The following is a 24884-nucleotide window of genomic DNA, read 5'->3' as shown; positions in this document are numbered from 1 at the left end:
ATTGAGACTTGACAGAGAGGAGACACTCCATGCCTATCATTCCCAGACAGACCCCAGGGGAAGGGTGGGGGCAACAGCAAAACATGAAAGTAAGAAGGGACTGCAGGGTAGCAGCTCACCAAACCGAATTGGAAACAAGTTTCATCAGCACATGAAGGAAGCCACATAGTGAATGAGCAGACTGAACACCTGGCTGCTACCCTGCAAACAGAGATCGAAAGGGGGCAGGGCTAAGAGAGCTTTTTAAAGCTTTGCAAGTGTGTAATCCAGCCCCTGGGAAAAGAATAGCCATAGATTGCCCAGCAGAGACAAGTGAACACTGGAACCACTGGAAAGACAGAGATAGAATCAGGAATAGAACAGTATCAAAGGAGAGTGAATGTGAGACAGAGTGTGGATTGCAGGTCAGGAGGAGTGGAAGTAGGCTGAGAAACTAGGCGGAGTACAGAACTTGGAGCAGAGTGCTGAAGAGTTGGTGTCAGAGTTGGAGCAGAATCCAGGTGAAGTATTGTTTGTGAAAGAGAGTGGCACCGGCTGTAAGTAGGGTAGTGTGGGAGGGTGTGTAAAAGGTGAATGGGAAAGGAGAGTGAAGATAGAAAGAGAGATAGGTGTGGACAATATTTAGGTGGAATTAGAGAGGGAGTGTATGGTAGAAGGGGTTGGAGAAAGTACAAGGTGGTAGTGGAAGTAGTAGTAAAGTCGGTGGAAAGCAGGAGGAAGGGTAAAGGTAGTTGGAAGAGAAAGGCAGAGAAAGTGGGGAAGACTAGGGCATAGACGCATAGATAGGAAGTTGTTTGGTGTAGAGAGGTGAGGAGAAGGATGTGTGGAGAAGTGAGACAGAGTTAGGTTAGTAGAGAAGAGTGAGCAGGGCACTATATCCCTGGAGGGAGAGTAGGGTACCATACCCCTGAAGGATGAGCATGGCATCATATCCCTAGAGTGTGAGTGGGGCAACAAATTCCTGATCAGGGAAGGTAGGTGAGAAGAGAGGATACAAGGAGGGGTGAGAGTAGGGAAAGGAGAGAGGGGCAGTGTGTACATATGAGACAGTCCAGGGTGTCTGTGACTGGCACAAGACAATTGTATTTCCTACTGAGAAAACCTAGGGAGTGTTATTTTAGGGACCCCTTGGAAGAGCCCCATAGGGAGCGAGGTAGGTAAGGCATTTTGCCTTTAGGCTCTTCCCCTAGCAGCTAGCAATAGATTGTAGGTATTACCAATTTCTATATGGGAATTAGGGACATCTTGGTTAGGGTGGTGGGAAGCCCACAGGAGACGAGTGAGGGAAGCTCATTAGAACACCCTGCCCACACCTTGACCAGAAAAAAACTGAAATGTTACTTCTTTGAAAATAAAAGCACTTGAACTACCTTTCAGAGTCTAGCTGTTCTTAAGGCCATCTGTGACGTCTGCTCTCTGTCAAGTCCCTGGTCCCATCAACTCTGTCTTCGGTGAACTGAATCTTCTCCTTAAGGCACTCCTCCCAGACATCTCCATTTTCATGCTCAGGAACCTTACCATTCCCAAGCCCTTTGCAGCCCTGCGCCTTGACCTAAAATCCCTCCTATCTTACCACTTCCTCTACTCCCTTCATGACCAGCAAAACCACGTGGGAACTCTCTTGGCCTTGTCTTTCTCTCTATTTCACTCTCATCCTCTGCTCTCTCCATTGTGCCCTTTCCCTCTAATCACTGCATAGTTCCATTTAATGTCTCATTCCATGTATTCTCTACTCATCCACTGCCCCTTCAATGACCAAGATGAAATTCAAAAAGGTTCCCTTGCTCCCTGCCTTGATTATGTGAGGACGTCTCTCCTGTCTCTCTCCTCTATTCATGCCTCTTCGATTGACTATGATTTTTCAGAATTACACACTGCACTTAGAACTCTCATGGACTAATGCCATCCTGCAGGGCCATTCCGACCTTCCTGTCCCCATCCTCAGCAGTGGATCACCCCTGAGATCTAGACCATCAAGACATACATGCAATGTGACCTATGATGCTGGCGCAAATCCCAGACTCTCAACATATTCGTAGCCTACAATAATTTTCTTTCAGCTGTCTCCTATGCACTTTACTCTGCTAAATCCTCATAATTCACAAAACTTATCTCTTCCATTCGCAATGTCCCACAACACATTTCATCACCCTCAAAGCTTTACTTACACCCCAAGCCAATATCCATTGCTTCCTCCGTGTCTGCTAACAATGTTGCTCACTACTTCTCCTCTAAATTCTCTAGAATTTGATTTGTGGCACTCTCACAGTCCACCCTCGCCCCTCCAATACCTTCCATATGTCCACTACCTCTCCCTTCAACCCCTCTACTCTTGACTCCTTCTCCCCTATATCTTCCACCAAATTAACACCCCCTCTTTCGCAGCACCAACCTATCTTGCGCTCCTATCAACCACTTTTCTCCCCGAATGGTCAAATACTTAGTCTTAATCATGTGCCTTCATCTCTCTGGTGGGTGGTTTTTCAGCTGGATCACCAAGTACCTTGGAAATAATGGCCTTAAAGATTCACTTCAACCGGGCTACCATAGTAATGACATCACAGAGACTGCAATCATGCAGGTCTCCAACTTTTTCTCTGATGTTCACCACTCCAGATTCTCTTCTACACTAATCATTTGGACTTCTCTGTCGCTTTTAACACTGTTTACCACTCCAAACTCCTCCTCACTCTACAGAACCTTGGGTCTCACAAATTTTCTCTAGCCTGGATTGCCTCCTATCTGGATGGTCACTCCTTTAAAATCTCCTGGAACTTGCCAAGATCTGACCCCAACCCTCTTCATGTCGGTGATCCCCAAGGAACAGTGCTTGGACCTCTGCTTTGCACCGTCAATATCTCTGCCTTAGGTGAACTTATCTTGGCTCTAACTGTCATGATGCCTACCTCCAAGGAGCCAGGTCCGACCCAGCAACCCCAGAGGCAGGCATCATTTCCCCCAGGGAAGTGCCAGCGGGCCCAAGCTGGGGCCCTTTGGACACAGTCCTGGCGCCTTAGGTGCCAGGCTTATGTTGGACCCCTGTCCTGGCGTCTTAGGCACCAGGCTCATAAAGCTAGACATGTGTTCAAGTGTTTTAATGTGCACTTACCTGATGCAGACCAAGCTGCTACATCCAGGCCCTCTTGAGGCCTGAATGGAACTACTTTACCTGTGGGACTACTTTCCCCTGGGTGTGGTCGGGGAAGGATACATACCTGATCAGTGGAAGGATACATACCTGGAACTTCTTCCAAAGCTATTTAAACCACGCCCAATCAGCAACTCACGCTTTGCGTTGTTCTGCTCCTCGCAGCTGGACGCTCACCGTGTCAGCTCCTGCATCTGGACTTCAGCCACGCCTGTCAGCATCCTGGGTCACCTGCTAAGAGAGAATTGGGGAGAAAGAAGACCTTACCTGCTAAAGCTGCATCACGGAGACATCACACCGACAATCCTGAAAGGGAAGACATCATTTTAAAAGCATTTCGCTTCGATCGCTGCAGTGCTGCATTTCACTCACCTTTCCTGAGCACCTCCATCTTCAGCAGCGATCATCCGGATCCGCAGCCACTTCCCAGAGCCTAGAGAGAAAAAGACAAGAACACACGGTGAGAGAAGGAAGGGAATAGGAAAAGCTCAGTTTCCTTCTTAGACTTACCTGTTGGGTCATTCCCATTTCATTTTGGGTCCTGCCGCTTCCTGGCTTTCCGGACCCCGGCCCCTATGGGGAAAAAAGACAAAGACATTGAATGAGCGAATGCAAAGACATTACCCGAACGCTCATCCAGAACTTACCTGTCATTTACTGGAACTGCACGTTTCACTTCGGGTCGGCGCCATATCTCCGGCATTCCGAACCCCGGCCCCTAAGGGGAAAAAGACATAAGCGTTAGCGCTTGCTGCAATAAGACAATGAACATTATTATCAAGCTTGAACTTTTGAACTTGCTACAGAACTCTTACAGCGCCTTACCTGAATAGTCAAGCTTATTTGAACTCCCATCAAAACTCAATCCAGTGAAGTAACTGGGTTTCAACGCGCCCCTGCATCAGAAGCAGGATGGAGAACTCATCCTTCCAGACCCTAAGGGGAATATTCCTGCGAGCCAGAGAGTCCATCTTCAGATTCCTGCGCTTCACCATTGAAGAAGCATCAGCACTCGAAGCCAGACCTGCGCCTCCGTGGGAATCAGGTGAGCGTGACACTAACCCTTTGGCTTTCACAACCACTACCACCTCCTTGCTGTCAACAGTCAAATCTTTTTCTTCTTCCCACCAGCGATGTTGGGACCGATGAGAAACTTCTTCAATGCAAGACGTTACTAGTTGACTACCCGCTTTCTCATGCTGAACTCTTTAAAAACAGAAGTCATCTTTGTCTCGGCTTCCAAAGCTATCCCTACCCTAGCCTCGACTACATCCTTCCTATCTGACCTTGCTCCTTTACTCACTGAGCACAACCGTGGGGATCCTCTTTAATAGTAACCTCCAACAGCAACAGTTCATCACTACCACCACCTCTTCTGCTCAACATTCAGAAAATGTGCCCATTTTTTACTCACACTCTAGAGAAACTCTACTGTCCAGAGGTGTGGCAGTTTGGAGAGGGTGGAAGAGAAGAAACATAATGCAAGCAAGGGGGTGATGACTTTGAAGGGCCTAGGGGAGAGGAGCAGAAGAGACTGGAAGAGAGTCCATTTCGCGCATAGCAGAGAGGTAGTTTTGAAAGAAAGAACAAGGGTTTTGAGCTAGTCAGGAAGCTTGGAGGAGACAGGCCTGTGGTGCTGGGGAAAGAGAGCCAGAAGGATAGGAAGGATGTCTGATGCTGGAAGCTGGTAATAGAGATATGCAAGAGGCTGGAAGAAGAAATCCAAGAAGACTGGTAAGGAAGAAACCAAGTGGGTTGGAAGCAAAGTGGCCAAGGAGACTCTGAGTAAAGGGAACCTCAACGTTGGAGAGAAAGAAACCCAAGAGGCTGTAGAGAGAGAATAAGATGAAGAATACCAGGACACGGAGGTATTTGTGAAAGGCCAAGTATAAAATAAGAGAGAGGCATGATAGGGGCAGTTGGAGGTTGCAAAAAGAGCAGAGACACTCTAAAATGGGGCCAAGTGTTAGGTAGCAGAAAACGTAGCGCCAAAACCTAATAAGGAAGTCATAATAGAGTTTGTGGAAAGAGAGGACAAGAAGGAAAGCCTGGACAGGCAGAAATACAGAGGGAAGGTGCGGCAGATATGCTGTATTACTGGTGGAACTGTGTTGGTGGTATGAGGTATGAGCATATGCCATTGCATCAAAGGAGCTGATACGAGTTAAAAATGAGGAAGGGGTGAGTATTGGAGACAAAGAGAGAGGTGAGATAATGCCCCAAGGGCTGCAACTGTTACAGAGGAATATTGAGACAACAAGGGGTGTTTGGGGGGTAATCAAGGATCCACTGAGCCAGAGCTCCCTCCAAGACCATAGCTAACCTGCAAAACTCTTGGTAGAGACCTCAGGGACTACATTTAGGGACCCTCACCCTCCTTCCAGGGGCTATCCATATTTGGACAGCTTTGATGTACAACCCGAGACCAAGATCTTACAGAACCAATGCAGAAGAAGAGGATGGCAATAACAGGACTTGTGGAAAGAAGTGTTGAGGGCACTTAAAACACCTCAGACTGTGAGTGACTATCACCCCCTCCACCTGTGGATTGACTTGCACGCCTTTAACAAGTGTTAAGTTCCAAAAAATAAAATAAAATGCCACTTTGGTCTATGTGGCTTACTGAACCCCACTTGGCTTTGTGAAAGCGGAGAGGTACAGCTACACAAAAGTAAAGGAAAGGAGCAAATAGGAGAGCATTGGTGCTGTATAGCTTTACCTTGGAAAATATTTTTTATATTTTTAGTCTTTCCAGTTAACTGTTTCAGGCAACATAGTCATACCATCCACATGTAAGTGGTTCCTTTGTAAAATGTATGAAGTAATTAAGCAATAAACCCCAACAGGAGGGTGTATTACTGGGTCAGGTAATGCTCCGGGGCATCACCACACCAGGTGTATTGCTATTAGCATCCCGGCATGTTCTACTGGGAGGCTAATCGTTTTCTTTTGTTTAGAAACAGCGTGTTTGCTGTTTCTCAACTTAAAAATGCATGAAACAAGGTGGCAGCCATACACATAGTCCCTTCTCCCTTTACATGGTGCCCATTTGTGCAACAGGGGAGCGTCGGAAACACCGATTATTCCCAGCGAAGTGAGGGACAAGGAAGCTCCAGGTAAGTCGGGAGGGGATGGAGGAGGGATGTAGAAATTGGTGCTGGGGGTCACTGCAGAGCACAGGGAGCACTTACCTTCTGTCCGGGCAGTGAAGATGGCAGCCTCCCTCTTCTGAGGCGCTTCAGAGCAGGGGCCATGAGGTATAGACCCAGTTCCTAGCTTCCCGATTGGCTGGGAGGCCGCTTGCGCCTCCCCCACCCCCACCCGGGTGTTATACAAATTAAGAAGATAGCATCAGTGATAATGCTAAAACTCAGCACTTCCGGCTGCTTGACTTCCCCAGTGCAAATGCTCTAACCTTTTGTCCACTAAGGCTCTGCCTAGGATGTGCCCCTGAATGCTTACGTACCTGAGAAATGTACACTTGAAGCGGGCTTGCAGGTTCATGTGTTTTGAAACCTGTTGAATGGCAAGGAGATACCTGGTGGCCGTGTATCGAGCAAAATTTTGGGCCACAACATTTTGGGCCACAAAGTGGTAAACTGTGTTGATGAGATTTTTGGTGATAAAAAGAATAATATTTACACATCTCACCATCAGGAACAGTAAGAAGTCTGCAGCATACCCCATAAGGAAGAAGGCTTGCAACCCCATGTTAAAGTCATACAGGATTTATAATGCATGAACCTAGCTGGGAAGCAACAGAGCACTGTGCATAGAGGACGCACCTAGCGGGGTTACAGGTGGCACACAAGTGTAGTCTAGGTAGCTGGGCTAAGTAGGGGAAGATTGGGAGGAGGAGGCTCTGGAGTGAGAGAAGTAGGCTGAAGTGGAGCTATCAGAGACTGGCAAGAAGTTGTTTGAAGAATAGGGTCTTCACGCCCTTCTTGAAGTGGAGAATAGTAGGGGGCACAATGATGTACATTGGTACCTTGTTCCAGAAACACTACATATCAGGAAAAGGCCTGGTTCTTTCCTCCCTCTTGTAGTTCTTGTTTCCAGTCTGGCACTGTCCTAGTTTCTGGTGCTGTGTTGGCCTCTGAAGATGGTCTCATGCTATTCTGTGACTTCTAGTTAGTACCCATATGCACATTTTAATTTACCTGCACACCATGCACTGAAATGGGTCAAAATACCATTTTTAAAATGTCTTTCAAAGTAGCAAGCGTTAAAAAATAAAAGCAAAATAATTAATCAATTGGTAGGACAACATTGTCAAATAACATACTTGAGGGTAATTGTGGCATAAACCACGCAGTTAGCTCCGCACATTTAAAACTTTGGATACTACTCTGAATTCCACACATCGTTAACCTTAACAGAACTACAAGGAAGTGAGAATTAAGGTAGTAACATCAGTGGGTCAGGAGTCTAGTGAATGTGCACTGCACCGGATAAATAATCACTGGCCTAACATGACGGGTGTGCTGAGCCAAGTTGGCTAGCCCCAGTGTTTTCTACCTGGTGGTGACTTTGTATACAAACTGTGACAATCCCATAAATAACAAATCATGTTCATGCTATCTGCATACATCTAAAACAATCATAAAGATGTGTCCTACCATTGAAGTCAGAGTCATGATGTTTGACTTATTTCACATTTTTATTGCAGCTATAAATGAAATAATGGTCTCACCAGTTTTGAAAGAGGTAGGTTTAGAAGGCCATTCTTCAGCGTCAACGGAAGAGTCAGTGTGTATTTTCACTGGTGTGACCATGGGAGCATAGGTGCTTTCCTCTAGGATGGAAACACCTGGAGCCAAGGTGAAATCCTCATTGAAATTGATTGCCATCCCAGGTACAACATCTGGGTCATTGTTGGTGGGATTAAAGATGTTGGGGTCTGACCAGATTTCATTTTCAGAGAGGCCAGCAGATGGTTGATTATCTGGGCTGACCGACATTTCCTTGATGTCAGGTAGCAAGATGTTGCTAATTGTAGGTTGAGAGGTGGGAAGCCACTCAGCTTGAAGTGCATTATTCTGAAACATGAAAGCAAAATATATTTTTAAAAACTTTATTTAGTTTTACAGTAAAAAAAAACATTTTACAGGAATCCAGCATATTTTATTAATCACGATTACAGGTGGAGAATAAGCTTGGTTACCAATTTCACACTGAGTTAATAAACCCAGCTACATTGTATAACCACCCTACAGAACATGCTCAACGTCGGATCTTATGCCCATTCTAAAATTCGGCCTTGAATATCGACTATGATTCATGCAACATTGTTTGGTGTTAATCTTTACCCCTCTCTAGTGAGCTCTCAGGATTAGAACAAGCGACCAGATCATTTTTATAAGGTGCCAGGGCCTCCGATTTTTTATTAATTGTCACAACTTTTCTATGTATTTTCTTCCATGTCGAAGCAGAACTCCACATCACTAAGCCCACCCTAGTAGTCCCATCAAGCGGGTCACGTTAGCTGCAATCCCAGCATATCATTAATAGCTACAAAGACCTTACACCGGGATTGTCAGATAGTTCTATAGTACCAGGCTAGGTGTAGGAAGCCGGCCTGCTCTGCATGGCATCTTTGACAAGTGTGCTGACTCTCTAGATAATACTTATTTAACTGCCCAGGGGAATAGTATAATTGGTGGATATATTTAAAATGTATCAATTTGACCCTGGCATGACACTTTTAGTCTGTGTGCAACTATGCAGCCACTGTTTGTTTGATATTGCTGTTGCCCAATCTTACTCCATTTCCTACTTGAGGGGAATAGAGGCCTCCAAACCGCTATTGATTAAAGTAAAATAGTGAAGTTAAAACTATCAAAGATTGATCATATCGTATCAAAATGAGAATCACAACACAGTCCAAACAGAATAAAATCCATTATTTATTTTGGGCACTAACCTTCCAAACCTTGAGAATTGGTAAGTAAATACACAAATCATCAGAATAAAATGAGGGGTAAGGTCATGCAGCTTAACTCTGCTTCATGGTACAGGATCATAAATGGATAACAATGGAGGAGTGAGAAAAAGGGATTCAACGACTTCCAGTTGATATGTTATGGTCAGAAGCCTTCATGTAACCATTCCATGATCTACTGTATTATGTGCAAATGTTAGAGATGAGCAAGTGTAAAAAGGAAGCTGGTCGGGCCTTCTTGTTATGTTATGTTAGGAAGTACTTATACTGCACGAATCACCACCATAGTGGTTTTAAAGCACCAAAGCTTGTCTGAAAATGTGCTGTGTTGTACCCTCAACCGGGGTAAACCAGAGCGGGGTCTATAGAAGAAAGCAGGAGAGGTGAGCGAAAAGGAGAGAAGTAGAATACCAATGGACAAATGGAAAGACACATGGACTGGGAGTGAGGAAGCATTGTTGTGCTAATGGTAATGTGTGTGTAGTCATTGCTCGAGATCATACACAATACGGATCAGAAGTGAGGTGATTAAACCTTCCAGCAAAGCTGAGCATTATAAATGACCAATATAAATGATTCATACGCCATGCTTTCTGGCTACATTCAACTTTTCAATGTTTTGTCCTGTCTATGATACACTCTTAACTTTCATTCTAGTATGTTTACATACATATATTAAGGTTACTACTGAGGCCGTGTCTTGGTTGTAGAACTGTCTCATAATACTAAAGTTACTCCCTGTGTACATAAAGGAACTCACATGGACCATACTCTCGCTCAAGTCAGGTAAGCAGGTTCACTGTCTCTGCTCCATCCCAATGCCCTCTAATCAGAATTTTTGTTTTCGCCTTAGTCCCTTTTCTTGGCCAAGCTCAGGATCATGCACTTTGTCCACCAAACAGAGTCATAAACATGCATCACTGTGACTAAATAACCATAAAGTACATTCACACACAATTCCAACAGTGTCTATAAACGTCAGGTTGGCACAGGGGGAGCTGTAATGCACTGAAGAATGCAGTTGGCAGCAGAACGGAATGTGGATTAAACAGAGGTATTGTTGTCTTATTTATAAAGACAAAGGGCTTCATTACACGGTATGCGGTAAGGGTTTACTGGTACCGGTAAGGCACCGGTACCGGTAAACCCTTACTGCCTTACTACGAGGTCCCTTTGCCGGACCCGACCTCAACGGCTGGTTTTACCAGCCGTTAAGGAACGGGCCCTCAAAGGGACCTTGGTGCTAATTACGGTACCGCAATTTGCGGTACCGTAATTACCTCCTTCCCCATTCCCATTGAGCCCTATGGGGGCAAAAATGGGAATGGGGAAGTGACTTGGTGAATGGGGAATTACCGGCCCCGCTCACTTTGGAGTAGGCCGGTAATTCCGCCATCCACCAAGGCGGACACGGTAAAATACCAGCTGCAACCATGGCGCTAATAGCGCCATGGTTACCGCATTCCGTGCAATGAGGCCCAAAATGTTGTTAAGATCTCTATCACATCCAACCACTTCCAGCGTATCTCCATCCATGGGCCAATCCATGGTCTCTCAATAGTGAGGGATCACAAAGTATGAGCTTATCCTCTTTGACAAAGTTCCCTTCTTGACGACATTGGTGGATGATGGGTAGTATATGGATGCCAGATGGTGCCACAAGCTAGATGATGCTGGTCCCAGGGGTGGTGTGGGGAGGATTCCTGTGAATCTCTACCATGCCACATGTGGAGTGAAGTGGCTTGTCTAAATGACACTGTAAACATTAATACCACTTAAAGGGCATTGATGAATGGCAGTGCCACAGAAGCAGCGTGCTGCATGCTTAACTCCCCCTCACGCAGGTGCAAGAATCCCACATAAACCTAAGAGGAAAAGTGAGGCCCTAAACCAAGATGGAAACACAAGAGACAGTCAGACAGCCATCACACAAGGCTTGAATTCTAATGAAGTTAAAAACAGGTAAGCTCAGGGAATCTACACCAGGGGCAGAGTGTGAGAAACAGAGAGAGGACCACCCATGGGGAGGATTTAGCCAGCCCCAAATCCCACATTAGAACTTGAAAACCATCCATAAGGGTGGGGCCCACCACACAATCCCTACACCAGCGGCCTGAAGAGGCAAACCATAGTTTCCTTACAACACAGATAAACTGGACAGGGCTCGGGAGTGGCATACAGAGCGAGGAGGGACAATCCAATCCCAAGTCTCTCCTTAGGGCTGCAAACCATCTCCAGAAGAGAAGCCTGAAAGTACTTATTTTACATTTTTGTATTTGTTTTATTGGTTTATTTCAAACCTTTATCATACATCATACATTTTCTTTGTTTTTAGTTCTCTTCACATCCAAAACGGTTTAAGAGAATGTGGAGTACCATCCCTACACAGAACAGTGCGTTAACTATTTGACTCAAATACCTCATTTTAACAGGCAAACCGTGGCCGTTAGGTTATCTCCCTTCAGGAGGAAGGTCCAAATTTCATCTGCCTCCATCGATTGGCGATCCTCAATTAGTTTGATGATGTGTCTAGTTCATAGATCCATCAAGCATCGACAGAACAGTGTCACATGCTTTAGTGTCTCGTTTATATCAGTTGTCGCACAGAATCTACATCCTGTGGTGACTGATTTCCCATCGGTCTGCAGAAGCTGTTTTGCTGGGAATAAGTCTAATCTGAAGCGTAGAAACTGGTTCCCATACCACACATTGTTGGCCTTGGTTAGATATTTAGGTATCTCGCCCCGATTCTTGGTTTAGTTTCTGGGAGCTTTCAGGAGATGGTGCAAGTTTTTTCCTCCTGGGTTTTAATCCAATCATCTCGCCAAAACTTCAATTTCACCTTCCCTGGGAAATCAATTAGTTCATCAAGATCAGATTGCAGGTACTCGAAGGTCTACCGACATCCATTAGACCACTGCTCCGGTAGGATGGTATGTGCTCTATGCAATTTGATCTTGAGAATTTTAAAAGGGCAAGCCGGGAGAGGGAGCATGCATTTACGGAAAAGGGCCAGCGTTTTTCATGTCGCCCTTGCTTGTAATGAGGTGAAACCTATTTCATATCTAATCAAAGCAGTTGAGATTAGATTCAGGAACTTCAAGATTTTCCTCCAAAGAGCGCCCTTCAGTGAGGGCCGAGTTTCCCAAGGAGTAAGTGGAAATCCTTCAGCTCTGTATATTAAAGAGAAGACCACTTTCAGTTTGTAGCAGGATAGTACCGGCAAGATGGAAAACCTGCCATATTTCTTCTGCATCATCTGGCCTTGCCCAGTCAGGATTTTCATCCTGGAATTCAGGGACATCTGACGGGTTGGTCATATCTGCTGTTGTTAATAAGGGCCCCTAAGTATGTAATCTGAGCGGTTTTCATCAGTCGATCACAGGCAACATACCATTTAAACGAAGGCTTTGCTCTATTGCTTTGCAGACACAGGACCATGATGTTTGTTTTGGCAGAGTTCATTGACAGGCCATTGATCTTCAAATACTCTTTAAGAGCCTCTAGGCTCCTCTGCAGGACTACGGGCATTCTATCAATAAGCACAAAGTTGTCCATATAGAGCATTCTTGCCAATTTCTCTTCTCCAATGTTTGGGGGGAACGCTCTTATCTTATCTAGCGTTTCCCCTACATCAGCGAGGAATAGATTGAAGAAGGTCGGGGCTTGTGCACACCCCTCTTTCAGGCCTCTAAAAGTGTAGATGGTAGTTGTCAAAAGACCCCAAGCATTAAGTCGCACTTCAATACTGGTGGATTCGTAAAGGGATTTGATGGTGGCCAGTAAAGACGCCGAGCAATTCCAAGCTTCCATTTTTGTCCATAGTCATTGGCGGTCTACTCTGTCAAATGCCTTTCTCAGGTCAACAAAGGCCAAGTAGATCTTTGTATTGCTGTTGAAGGCCTTCCCTTCCAAGATGTTCAGCAAGAAGAGGTTCAGATCAGTGCCAACTCCCTTAACAAAACCTGTTTGTCTTGTGTCCTCTATCTTTGTTATCTTAATCCAGGTCTGCAGTTGTTTTAAAGGAAGGCGGCAAACAGCTTGCCCAGTGCAAATAGTAGGCCGATAGGCCGATAGTTGGATGGATCCGACCTATTACCCCTCTAATAGATCGGAACGATTATCACCTTTCGACATAATCCCGGAATCTCGCCCTTTCCCATTATCTGATGAAAAAGGTCCAAGAAGAAAGGAGTGCAGAGTTATGGCATCTGTTTGATCATGTTTATGATTCCATCGGGACCCGGAACCCTGGAATAACTGGCTTTTTTAATAAGCAACTCCACATCCAAATGATCAAGTGGAAATGGCCAGCACATGTTACTTTTGCCATCTACCAAGTCCTTTGCCCCCTCACCAAGTTCAAATAATTTTCTGTAAAAAGCGGTCCACGCTTCTTCTGAGATGGCGTTTGCCAAGGAAGCTGTACGCAATAGTCCTGCCTCATTAACCACCTCCCACATAGTTCTTATATCCTTTTTGGCAAGGGTGCAAGCATAGGTTCGCAAAAGTTGGTTAGCATATTGTTTATGTATAGAATAAATATCTTGCTTTCTCAGCCTCAGGCGATTAGTCCCCTGGGTTGCTTTGATGTTCATGACTAGCATATCTCGCTCTAGCTGTTGTTTTCCGTCCCAGATTAATTTCAGCAGCGCATGGTCACTTGCGGCCCGAGGCAAGTCTTCAAACTGGGTAATATCCGGAATGGCTAAGCTGGAGACAAAGAAGTAGTACAAAATACTGGAGTTTAAGTTATTTATCCAGGTTGTTTTAGCTGGGATGACTCCGTGGTTTGTCCATTGAGGATGTGTAGATCTTTGGCATTCATTAGCTCCAACCACTTCTCGACTCTGGTTAATCGAGCAGATGGCCAGTTATGCAAAGACGACTGAAAGATGTTATTTGTCTCCATACAATGGCTATTCAAGTGCCTCCTATAATTACAAAGTGAGGGTTACAATACAGAGTTAGATTGTCAATTGCATCCAATACTGCATTCATGAAGTCCTTAGTTGTAATTGCAGCCGGGTTCAAATAAACGTTCAAAATCAGACCCCTGAGGGTCTCATCTCCTTCATCTTCCTTGATGATAACTACCAGGGTTTGCAAGAAGGGGATTGGGCTTGCTGCTTCTATCACTCTAATCCTGCTCCGGTTTTCACAAAGGCCAACAGGCCCGCCGAGCAGAGACCTCTCGTACCTTTATAGGCAGGACTGAGAAATGAGGTATAGACATCAAGAATCAAAGGCATTGTTAGCCAAGTTCCTTGCAGACAAATAACATCAAACAGTCCCGAAAGAATCCTTGCATTGGTCCACAAATGTGACGAGCCCCTGGTGTTCCAAGAATGCTAAATGCCATGAAATATCTCATTGTTAATTAGAAGTTTGATGAGGGGTTTTAGAGCGGCCCAAGGACATGCTTATATTAGTTTTCCTTTGCTGTGAATTAGCCGGGATGTAAATTGAACGTTTCTTCAGATTGTTCCTGTTGAAAGTGATTGTCAGTTCGCCCATCAGCTTCCTTGAATTGCCTGTCTGGGTCTTATCACGAGTGGCAGGGAAAGTTGTCACTTCCGTTAGGGGAAATCCTGTGTTTTTTTTTAACATACCCTCTCTCATCACTGTAGAGTTGTTACACCTCTGAATTGGAGTTCTGGAGGCCGAGATCTTGGGCTGAGAGCAGATATTTTCCTTAGGCATATCACTAAGCTGGAATCCCAACAGCAAGAGTAGATGTGCAACTTTCAATAAAGATGTTCTCACACTGTTCGATCCTAGACGCAGAATTACCCGATTGAAGCAGCTTTTCTTCGAGAACTCAACTATAGTAATATCTTCTGATTGCAGAAAGCGCAGTAGTGAGAATTTTAAGTAAAAGAAACATCACATTTGCACGGTTCAGAATGAGGCTGTCTTCCATTGGCAGTAGTTTGTCCAAAAGCATCCTGCAGGATCCTAATTTCTGGTAGACATTTCCTGGTGAGTGCTCATGTTACTCTGCATTATGTTGTTGCGTTCATTCCTGATTCGTCGGTGCGTGCCTTCAGACTCATTTTTGAGGCCAGAGGTCCTTGTTGAATCAGGAATAAGGCAAACCTTAAATCCTGAAAAATGCTATCAAACATCTTATCTCTACTGACCCCTAGACTTCTACCCTTTAGGCTGCTTCCATAGCGGGATCAACCTACTCCTACTCGCCCAATAAACTCTGTGTCATTACTGTTAAACTCACGTGTCAGCTAATCTATTCCGGAAAGTCAGTGTTATACTCTGTGTAACACTCTGTAACCTGTATATTTGTATATTGTATATTGTGGTTACCACATAAGCCTTTATATTGTATATTTTATATGTTGTTTATATTTTGTATATTGTGTAACTATGTAAGCCTTGCATTTTCTTATTCCTGCACCCTGCTACCTACGGGTCTGGTGCAAATAAAAAGTGAATAAACAAACAAAAAAACAAACAAACAATCCTGTTTCGTCGAGGTTATGTTTTTTTAAAAAGTGATGCTTTTAATTTTTCCTCGAGGGTCAAGAACTGTATGTAGCTTTTTTTAGACTTCAAACTCGGAAACTGGTCAATAGGAATGAAGTTAGAACTGGAATCCGTATCATAGCCATGAGAGTTGGCCTCAGGTTGAGGTGTCTTCGACTGCGATTTCCCCAAGGTCACTGGACACGAAGATAGGCTCAAGGGAGGTTGTCCATCATCACTGAGCTCTTCCTCATCAATCGTATAAGTGGACATTTTTAAGCAATCTGTAACAGACTGCTCAGAGATAGAGGCAGATTCATGTGCACCTTCGCTATGTTGAATCCTAAACTTGGCGACAATGTCACCCTATTTTATGCCTCCCTCATAGGAAACCGTGTTTACCTCAGTCCGGATAGTAGGATCACAGGGAATCTGAACATTTCTAATGAATGCACAAACGTTTTTTCCATTTCGATTGCTGGACATCTGTAGGTTTTTAGTTTTTTTTTGTTCTAAGTGTGGCTTTAGGTACTGAGCTGATGTTTTTCCTATTTTTCTTATTCTGGGTTTGGTTGAAGAGCATATACCCATGGTGGAAGGCAGTTGAGGTACAGGAAGATTAGAATGCTGGACTTTAGTCAAAGTACCTTGATTCATAATGTGTCACAGGTTTCCCCCCTTCTCACCTGTCTGAGTTGTTTGCTCGTGATCTTCGAAGAAGTATTCTTTCGCACAGTTTGGGTTTTATATAACCCTGTGCGTGGGTCCTCGGGTTCCAGCGTGCGGTTCGTGACCAGACTCCAGGAAGCGTTCAGATGTCCGGGAAGAAGTCCAGGAATTGCGAGGGAAATCCAGGATATGCAAGGTGAGGAAAAAGGGGAAGGAAGAAGAAGAGGAGACTCCGGGGACCGGGAACCAGGAATCAGAAGTAATCACTAAACGAACTCCGGCAACACACGTCTGACTACTGCAAGCGGTAGCGTTGAGACGCGCAGGGCCGCGTGGGCATGTCTGCTTTGTAGAACGTACAGCGTACAACGCAGAGACCGGCAAACAGCTTTCCGCGTTCAGAGGCCATGTTGGGAGTACTGCTGAGTTCAGTCCCCTATGGGTCAGGGACCACGATGTCCAGAAGGGACACGTACGGTGGTTCATGACATAATGTTCCTGAAGGAGAAGCTTGCCATCTCCTTTCCACTTCTATTTAGACTTGCAGTCGACTGCTGGCTTTGAGGTCCTACTGAGAATCCATTTTTAGTGCTCAAAGATATACCATAATGACATGTATCACTCCACTGGTCTAAGATGGTGACAGTTATATGCAGTCACCACACACTGGGGGATTAGCATCCATTCTCTGCGTTATAGACAGTCCCACTCTCCTATTTTGAACCAAGGATTTAAGCTGGAGCAGTTCCAACACAGAGTTCAGCAGACATTTTTTGTCGGCTCTCTCCAAGTCCAGGGAATCTTGCAACTTCCATTGAATGACATTCACACAATCTGCCTCGTGGTCAACTCTGCATTGCAGAATGTTACAAATTATTCAACAAATATAATTTTATAATGAATCATCACGAGAAGGGTGGCCTGATCTTTCACGTTTTCGTTCATCGTCTCGTAGTTTCAAAAAGGGGCCAATGTGATAGTAAGTGCCGCCATCATGTTGCATTGAGTCTTAAGTGCTGAGGGCAAGATGCCCTGTCTAACTTTATCTGAAGTATGGGGGGAGAAAAACAGAGTCCTCCAAAGATAGTGTCACTGGAGGATGATGGACCGTCGGAGAAAGATGTTTTGTCTGACTTTCTGTAGAAAAAGATACTAAAGGCTGAGAGGACTTTGCAGGTACAGCCTTTTCTTTACGGTATGTTGCTTGGACCGGCTCAGTCAGTAAATCATTTTCACTTCGTAGAGGAGACTTCATCAGGAATGATGGCTCCACTCCGATCTCATCGGTTTGTTTAAACTTACTTTGTTCTGCCGAAAACCCGAGACCGTCACCCAGGAATTCTTTGGATCCTACTGGTTCCTCTTCTTTCCCGTTCATTATTTCTGAGTGATCTAATACTCTTTTTGCACAAGTAACGGTTTTCGACACGGCTCTGGGTAGGTCATAGATATCAAAGAGGAAGCTAAGGAGGGCAGAGCAATCACCAGTACTGTTTCAGGGGGATGAGGGGGTGGGGGAGGATCCTGCCTCAGGAAAGCTGTTTGAGGATCAAAATCGCCCGCCTGAGGTTTGCATGGCAACATGGCGGCCCCCTCCCGAGTAGAAGAGCCAGAGGCAACATTTCCCAGGTTTTCCCCTGCCTCTTGATCATATAACACTGATACACTGATTCTTTAAGTGCATTTTCACTTTGTAGGATTGCCGCGTTTGTGAGGTCGCGAGGGATCCCAGTCGATATTATATATTATATGATGCTTTATTTGCATCGCACTCATACACAAGTGTTTCAAAGTGCGACGAGGGAAGGGAGGGGAACAAGGGATGAAAAACCAACAATCTTACTAGGCCCAGTGAAATTGAGAACGCAGGGGAGAGGGAAGGGGGAAAGTGCAAGGGAGAGGGGGTAAATGGAAAGTGCTGAGCAGGGGATAAAAAACAACAACTGGTAGTGCAGCCAGCAAGTTGGCAAGTACAGGTTTAGAGGGCAGACAATGGTTGTCTGATAAGCACAGGTAAGGGAACTGTAGGGTTACGGATACAGACCTAAGTGCAAGGGTTGCGAGGAGGCAGTGCAGGTGTGTGGCTGGGTGGGCAGGGACATGGGCCCGAAATCAGAGGGTAATCAGATGCATGGTGTCGAAGCAGACAGATCAGCAGGGAGAGGAAGAGCAAAGGCAGAAGCAAAGAGGAAGGTCTTGAGGTGCTTCCGGAACCGGAGATGGTTCTCCTGAAGTTTCAGAGTGGCAGGGAGGCTGTTCCAGAGAGAGGCCCCAGCCGAGGACAGAGATCTACCCCAAACTCGTTGCTTGGAGAAGCGACTGACCCAGAGGGAGTTGGAGGTGGAGGAGCAAAGAGTTCGAGTGGGAAGGTATTTACGGAGGGAGAGTTGAAGATATTTTGGACCCAGGCCCCAGAAAGCCTTGTGGACAATGCAAAGCGTCTTGAATTTAATCCTTGCAACCACTGGGAGCCAATTAAGAGATTTCAGGGCTGGAGAGATATGATCCTAGGGCTTGAGGCCAAGGACAAATCTTGCAGTCCTGTTCTGTATGTGTTGCAGAGGGCAGAGAGTAGAAGCAGGCAGATTAAGAAAGAGGCTGTTGCAGTAGTCCAGCCTGGAGAGAATCATAGATCTGGAGACAGTAAGCTTCTGGGGGAAGGAGAGGAAAGGAAGAATACCTCTGAGGAGGTGCAGTTGGTAGTTTGACTTCTTAGAGATGTCAGAGATGTGAGGAGAAAAGGAGAGTGTGGAGTCGAAGATGACCCAGAGGTTCTTAGCCTCAGAGGTGGGAGCAGAAATAGGGCCAATGGAAGCCAGCCAGAGAGTGACAGGAAAGGAGGGTACAGGTGTGCTGATGAGGAGAATCTCTCTATTACTGGCATTAAGGCAATGGTCATTGGCGTCACACCACTCCTGGATAGCAGCCAGAGAGTCAGAGATGAGAGAAGGAGGATAGGTAGCAGAGGGAAGCCTGAAAATGAGCTGAGTGTCATCCGTATAGCACTGAAAGTTGGAGCAGAGAGCGGCAACGCAGTGGGCAAAGGGTGCCAGGTATTGGTTGAACAGCCTGGGAGAGAGGTTAGACTCCTGGGGAACAACGCAGGTAGAGAGTGAGATAGAGGAAAGAAAGGACCCAAGTTGGACCTGGGAGGGTCTATCAGAGAAGAGAGAGGTCAGCCAGGCCAAGCCCTGATCGGCGATACCCGGGTTATCATGCAGACGGTTGAGCAGGATGGCCTAGTTGACCGTGTCAAAGGCAGACCAGAGATCGAGTAGGTGTCATGAATTGAATGCTTATTTAAGTATACCACTTGATAAAGCAAAGGATACAGGTTGTAAGGTCAGACCTTGGTAAAGGATACAGGTTGTTTGAGCACCGTCGACCAACTTGGAGTCTGAGATCGGATCACTGGTGGACACAGCGGTTTTGATAATGGGATCAAACAATAGACCTTCCAATTGATGAAACTCTCTGTCTGGTACGTAAACACAGACAGAATGAATAATCAATTGAAAGGGCAAGGAGTACTCAACAGACGCCAATCTGTAAAATAAAGAAACTATCAGTATGCTTCCTAAGCACTCATAACTATATTACAACTCCTCTGGACACACACTGACCTGTTGGTGAAGTCAGAAATCAAATGTTTTGTCCATATAGAAATCTAGGAAATCCACAAGGAAACAACATCTAGGAAGGGAAACGATAGTATGGAAACTAAGCCCGAACGGCACGAGGGCCGCACTAGTGTCGGGCTGGTGCACCCCTGGATAGCGTCCCAATAGTTCCGTGCAAGTAGGAATATCCAGTAAAAGTTCAAGGTAATAACTCAACAGTAAATCCACTGATGGTTAATTACCAATGCAGTAGTAATGGTCCCTATGCCCTTGGGAGTAGTCAACCTAGGTATAAACCCACACGACAACCACCTAGCGCAGGCCAGGAATTTGACAGATTGGGCGTAACAGAAAGTCAGCTGGCAAAGAATTACGAGGTGAACTGAAATGCAGCCCTTCGCGAGAGATTGCGCTTAGCTATCTCCAGGGAACAGTGTCTGTAAGCAAGCCTCGCTCGAGACTACGAGGGAAGGTGTCAGAAGAATACAGCAAATGTAGCGAAAAGGAATTCGCAGGAAGAACACTTACTTGGATGACTCGCTCGGACTGCGAGAAACAAGTGTTCGTGGAAGCAGAGTTTTGAAAAAATGCTCTGACAGAAGTGTTGAAATCCAGAGACGCTGAAGATGGGTTAAATGACTAGGATAGTCGGAGCTTCCGACCAAGACTGTAACAAACAATCAGAAGCAGCGAACGTATGCTTGACGTGCTGCTAAGTACGTGCCAAGAAAACACGTGACTTTACCGGCGTATCAGCTGACGGCGCCGCATTCCAGGAAGTGTGTCAAAAAGCCTCCACCTTTTGTAGAACGGTCTAGCCATTCTGTATGCATAATGCATACCTGGCGTATTGTTAGGTACAGGAGTGTTGTGCACCCCAAGGGGAGGAGGTGCAGGCATGACAGTGCCATCCCCCAAAGGGACCGCCACACCCTTCTTAGCGTGGAAGCGACATAACAGAGGAGGTGCGTGAATGTTATGCAACGGCTCCCAGGATCTGTCTTCTGGGCCATAATCCTTCCAATCAACCAGATAATAAGGCTATCCAGATCGGAGACGCATGTCCAAAATGGCTTTGACTTCATACTCTCCAGAACCCCTGACAGAAACAGACAAAGGTCGGACAGGGAGACGTGTAGAGGAAAGACATGGAAAACCAGATGTACTCACCAACGGATCGGTAGATCTAGACGAACAGCAGCTGGATTGACCCCACTGGTGACATCATAAGGCCCGATGAATCTGGGCAACAATTTCAGGTTTCCGCGTATCTTCATATTCTTTGTAGATAACCATACTTTCATACCGACCCGGTAAACTGGGGCCGGTTTCCTATGTGCGTCAGACCGTTCTTGAGCTCTTGTCAGATGTCGTCTGATTCGGGCATGCAGCACTGTGAGATCTCTGATGTTCCGGACTGCCGCAGGGTTTTCTTAATAAAGAACCGGGTCTACTGGAATGGATCTGGGATGCTGGCCATATAAGGCATAAAACGGAGATGTTCCTGTGGATGAATGTAGAGGATTGTTGTAGGCAAATACTGCAGAAGGCAAAACTGAAAACCGGGTGGATTGGAACTGCAAACACAGACAAGGTAGATATAGTTCCAGAGTACTGTTTGTTCTCTCTGTTTGTCCATCTGTTTGCGGATGATATGAACTAGACATCCTGTCATCAATAAGTAAAGCAGAACTTAACGCCCTCCAAAATCGTGATGCAAACTGGGACCCCCTGTCGGTGATGATAATGGAAGGCAGGCAGAAAAAACGGAAAACATTCCGTATAAACAATTCCGCTAGGATAGGAGCTGTGGGTACCCCCTCACATGGAACAAAAAGGGCAAGCTTAGTGAAGTCATCCACTACTACCCATATGGTGGTAAACATGTATCTGTGGCAACTCGACAACAAAATCCATGGATATCATGTGCCAGGGTTTGTGAGGTATCGGTAAAGGACGCAACAACCCCATTGGCTTGCCACGCATGTCTTTACATTGTGTACAAACAGAGCAGGATGAGACGTAGTCGGTCACGTCCCGTGACATGGAAGGCCACCAACACCATCTTCTGAGCAATTCCAGGGTCTTTTTGTGGCCAGGATGAGCAGCAACATCGGAATCGTGACACCACCAAAGTGCTTTGTTTTGGGTGCTCTCTGCAGGTAAGAACAGGACACCTTGTATGAAAGGCAGACCGTTTTATATGTCTAGACAGAATTCCTGTATCTCATGAGGATTTCAAGAAACCCACTCTTGTATTTCCTGTCTCAGTGAAGGTTGTACGGAGCAACTACATATGACCTGATCAGGGAGAACATGACGTTGTTTAGGATGGGTCTCCTGAACGTCACTGTTAATACAAGATAATGCATCGGCTTTAGTGTGCTATCGTGCGGGACGATAGGTGATGTGGAAATCAAACTGTGCAAAGAAGGCATGCCATCTGGCCTGGCGAGCTGTGAGACACTTCATGGTTTTGAATGCCTGAAGATTGCGATGATCAGAGTACTCCACTACAGGATGTTCAGCCCCCAATAGATGATGATGACATTCTAGGAACGCATCCTTTGACTGCAAGCAATTCCCTCTCAGTAACGGTGTAGTTGTGTTCGTAAGGGGTTAGCTTGCGAGAGAAAAAAGCAACTGGATGCTCTTCCTTGGAATCAATGCATTCCTGGGAAAGGATGGCACCGATTGCAACACTGGAGGCATCGGCTTCCACAATGAACTGTAGTTCTGTGTCCGGATGCTGCAATACGGGGGCAGTGATGAACGACTCCTTTATAGTAAGGAAGGCCTTTTGCGCATCTTTATTCCAGCAAAAACGCTACTTTGGAACTGGTCAATGCTGTCAGAGTGGCTCCCGCCCGGTAGAATGACCGGATAAACCGATGATAGAAATTAGCAAATCCCAGAAAGGATTGTAACATTTTGGTGTTGCTGGGAATAGGCCAGTCTGGTATGGATTTGACCTTGGAGTGGCTCATTCGTACACCGTGATTGGTGATGTCATACCTCATGAACTCCACTTCTTGTGAGTTAAAAACGCATTTTTCAACTTTCACAAACAAATGGTTTTCACGCAGTCTTTGTAGTACTCTGGAAACGTGCGCAACATGTTCTTGATACGAGGATGAACATATCAAGATATCGTCCAGGTATATGACGGCAAACTGATCTAGGAGATCACTGAAGATGTCATTCATAAAAAACTGAAAAGTAGCAGGGGCGTTACATAGGCCAAAAGGCATAACAAGGTATTTGTAGAGACCATACCGCGTTTTGAAGGCGCTCTTCCGCTTGTCTCCGTTCTGGATACATACGAGATTGTAGGCTCCACGTAGGTCTAACTTAGTAAAAATAGCAGACATACCTAGTTGATCAAGGAGCACATTGATTAAAGGCAATGGGTATTGTTTTTTTACTGTGATGTTGTTCAGTGCCCCATAATCTATACAAGGTCTCATATCCCCTTCCTTCTTTGGGACAAAGAACAGAGGGGATGCAGCAGGTGACTGTGAAGGCCGAATGAATCCCATATTCAATGCCTTGTTGAGATACTCTTTCAAGACTTCATCTTCTTGCTGTGTTAATGAGTAAACCCGACCAGTTAGTATCTTAGCCCCAGGCAGTAACTCAATAGGGCAATCGTATTGCCTATGTGGAGGTAATTGTTCTGCCATACCCTTGTCGAATACGTTAGAGTATGACATGTATTCAGACGGAACTCGATTGCTACTGGGAAGAACAGCACCAATGGTCGAGGCCCCCTCCATAGCGGCTAATACTGACATGGCACTGGTCACTTCTTGTCTTTGAAAACAGTGTTCATTGCAAAATGCAGTGGGGTACTGTATTTGTCCCGTAACCCAATTAATGGATGGATTATGCAATGATAACCATGACAAACCTAATATAAGCTTGTACTGAGGTGCAGCAATCACATCAAAAACCATTTCCTCAGTATGTCCGTTGGACAGGACTAAACGCACAGGGATGGTCACTTCCGTGACCTTAACAGAAGACAAAACTTACCCGTCTACCGTATTAATGGTTTCAGGTATGGGTTTTACCACTGTAGCAATAGCGTTTTTCTTAACAAAAGAAATATCTATGTAGTTGTTGGTTGCACCGGAATCCACCATGGCTTTGGTGTAGATACATATATCACCAACACATAGATCGACTGAGATGGAAACCAAAGAGGCAATGATCGCCTGACTGAAGTCCTGTGTTGTACCTGGCATAGGGACTCCTGCTACTGCCAAGCTTTGGTGTTTCCCAAACGCCTGATGGGTTTTTTAGGACACGAAATCAACAAATGATCAGCCGGACCACAATACCTACATAAATAGTTTTTTCGGCGATTCTCCCTCTCTGCAGAGGACAACCGTCCACGTATTTCCCCTATCTGGATTGGTTCTGGATCGTTAGGTGAAACCATGGGAATTTCGGATCTGGAAAGGGTAGGCATGTTAGGACTTTTTTCGCCTTTTCTAGCTGATCTTCGTGCATCCATCTGAAGGATGAGATCGAGGAGTTCAGTAAAACCCGAGGGGACCACTGGTACAGTTGATAGTGCATCTTTTAACTCTTCTGACGGCCCTTTATATAATACGGCCGCTTTCATGTCTTCAGGCCATTGAGTTTCAGCAACCAACAGGTTAAATTTGGCTAGATACATCAACAGAGACTGGTTCCCCTGCTGCAGACTCAACAACTTCAAGTCCGTAGCTTGAGTTGCATAATGCATGTCAAACACCTTACTCATGGCTGACAAGAGGGCATCGCAATCATAAAGCAAAGGCCTGTTGGATTCCAACAGGGGGTTAGCCCATGCGGCCGCAGTGCCCTCCAAATGCGATAACACAAAGGCGGCTTTGCGTTGTCAAATCCGGAAAAATATTCGGACAACAAAGGAAATGAAGCCTGCACTGATTGACAAACGTGCAATAGGCCTTAGGGGCACCTGTGAATCTTTCCGGGGGGGCTAGTGGGAACTGAGTGGGCATAACCACTTGCA

The 24884-nt window shown here is 45.6% G+C and overlaps 1 protein-coding gene across 2 annotated transcripts in view; it reads right to left on the bottom strand.

The window, feature by feature from the left end:
* The window catches only part of IMPG2 (interphotoreceptor matrix proteoglycan 2), a 901957-nt gene that overhangs the window by 214939 nt on the left and 662134 nt on the right, over nucleotides 1–24884 (bottom strand). For both annotated transcript variants that reach the window (XM_069637266.1, XM_069637267.1), the window contains one exon: nucleotides 7842–8187. In XM_069637266.1, coding sequence (XP_069493367.1) covers nucleotides 7842–8187 — 346 coding nt within the window. The remainder of the gene's footprint in view (nucleotides 1–7841; nucleotides 8188–24884) is intronic.

This window comes from Ambystoma mexicanum, chromosome 7p, assembly GCF_040938575.1.
Source record: "Ambystoma mexicanum isolate Mex_15411 chromosome 7p, UKY_AmexF1_1, whole genome shotgun sequence".
Taxonomy (NCBI): Eukaryota; Metazoa; Chordata; class Amphibia; order Caudata; family Ambystomatidae; genus Ambystoma; species Ambystoma mexicanum.
Note: the sequence above shows the minus strand (reverse complement) of the source record. Positions and strands in the feature narration are given on the sequence as shown.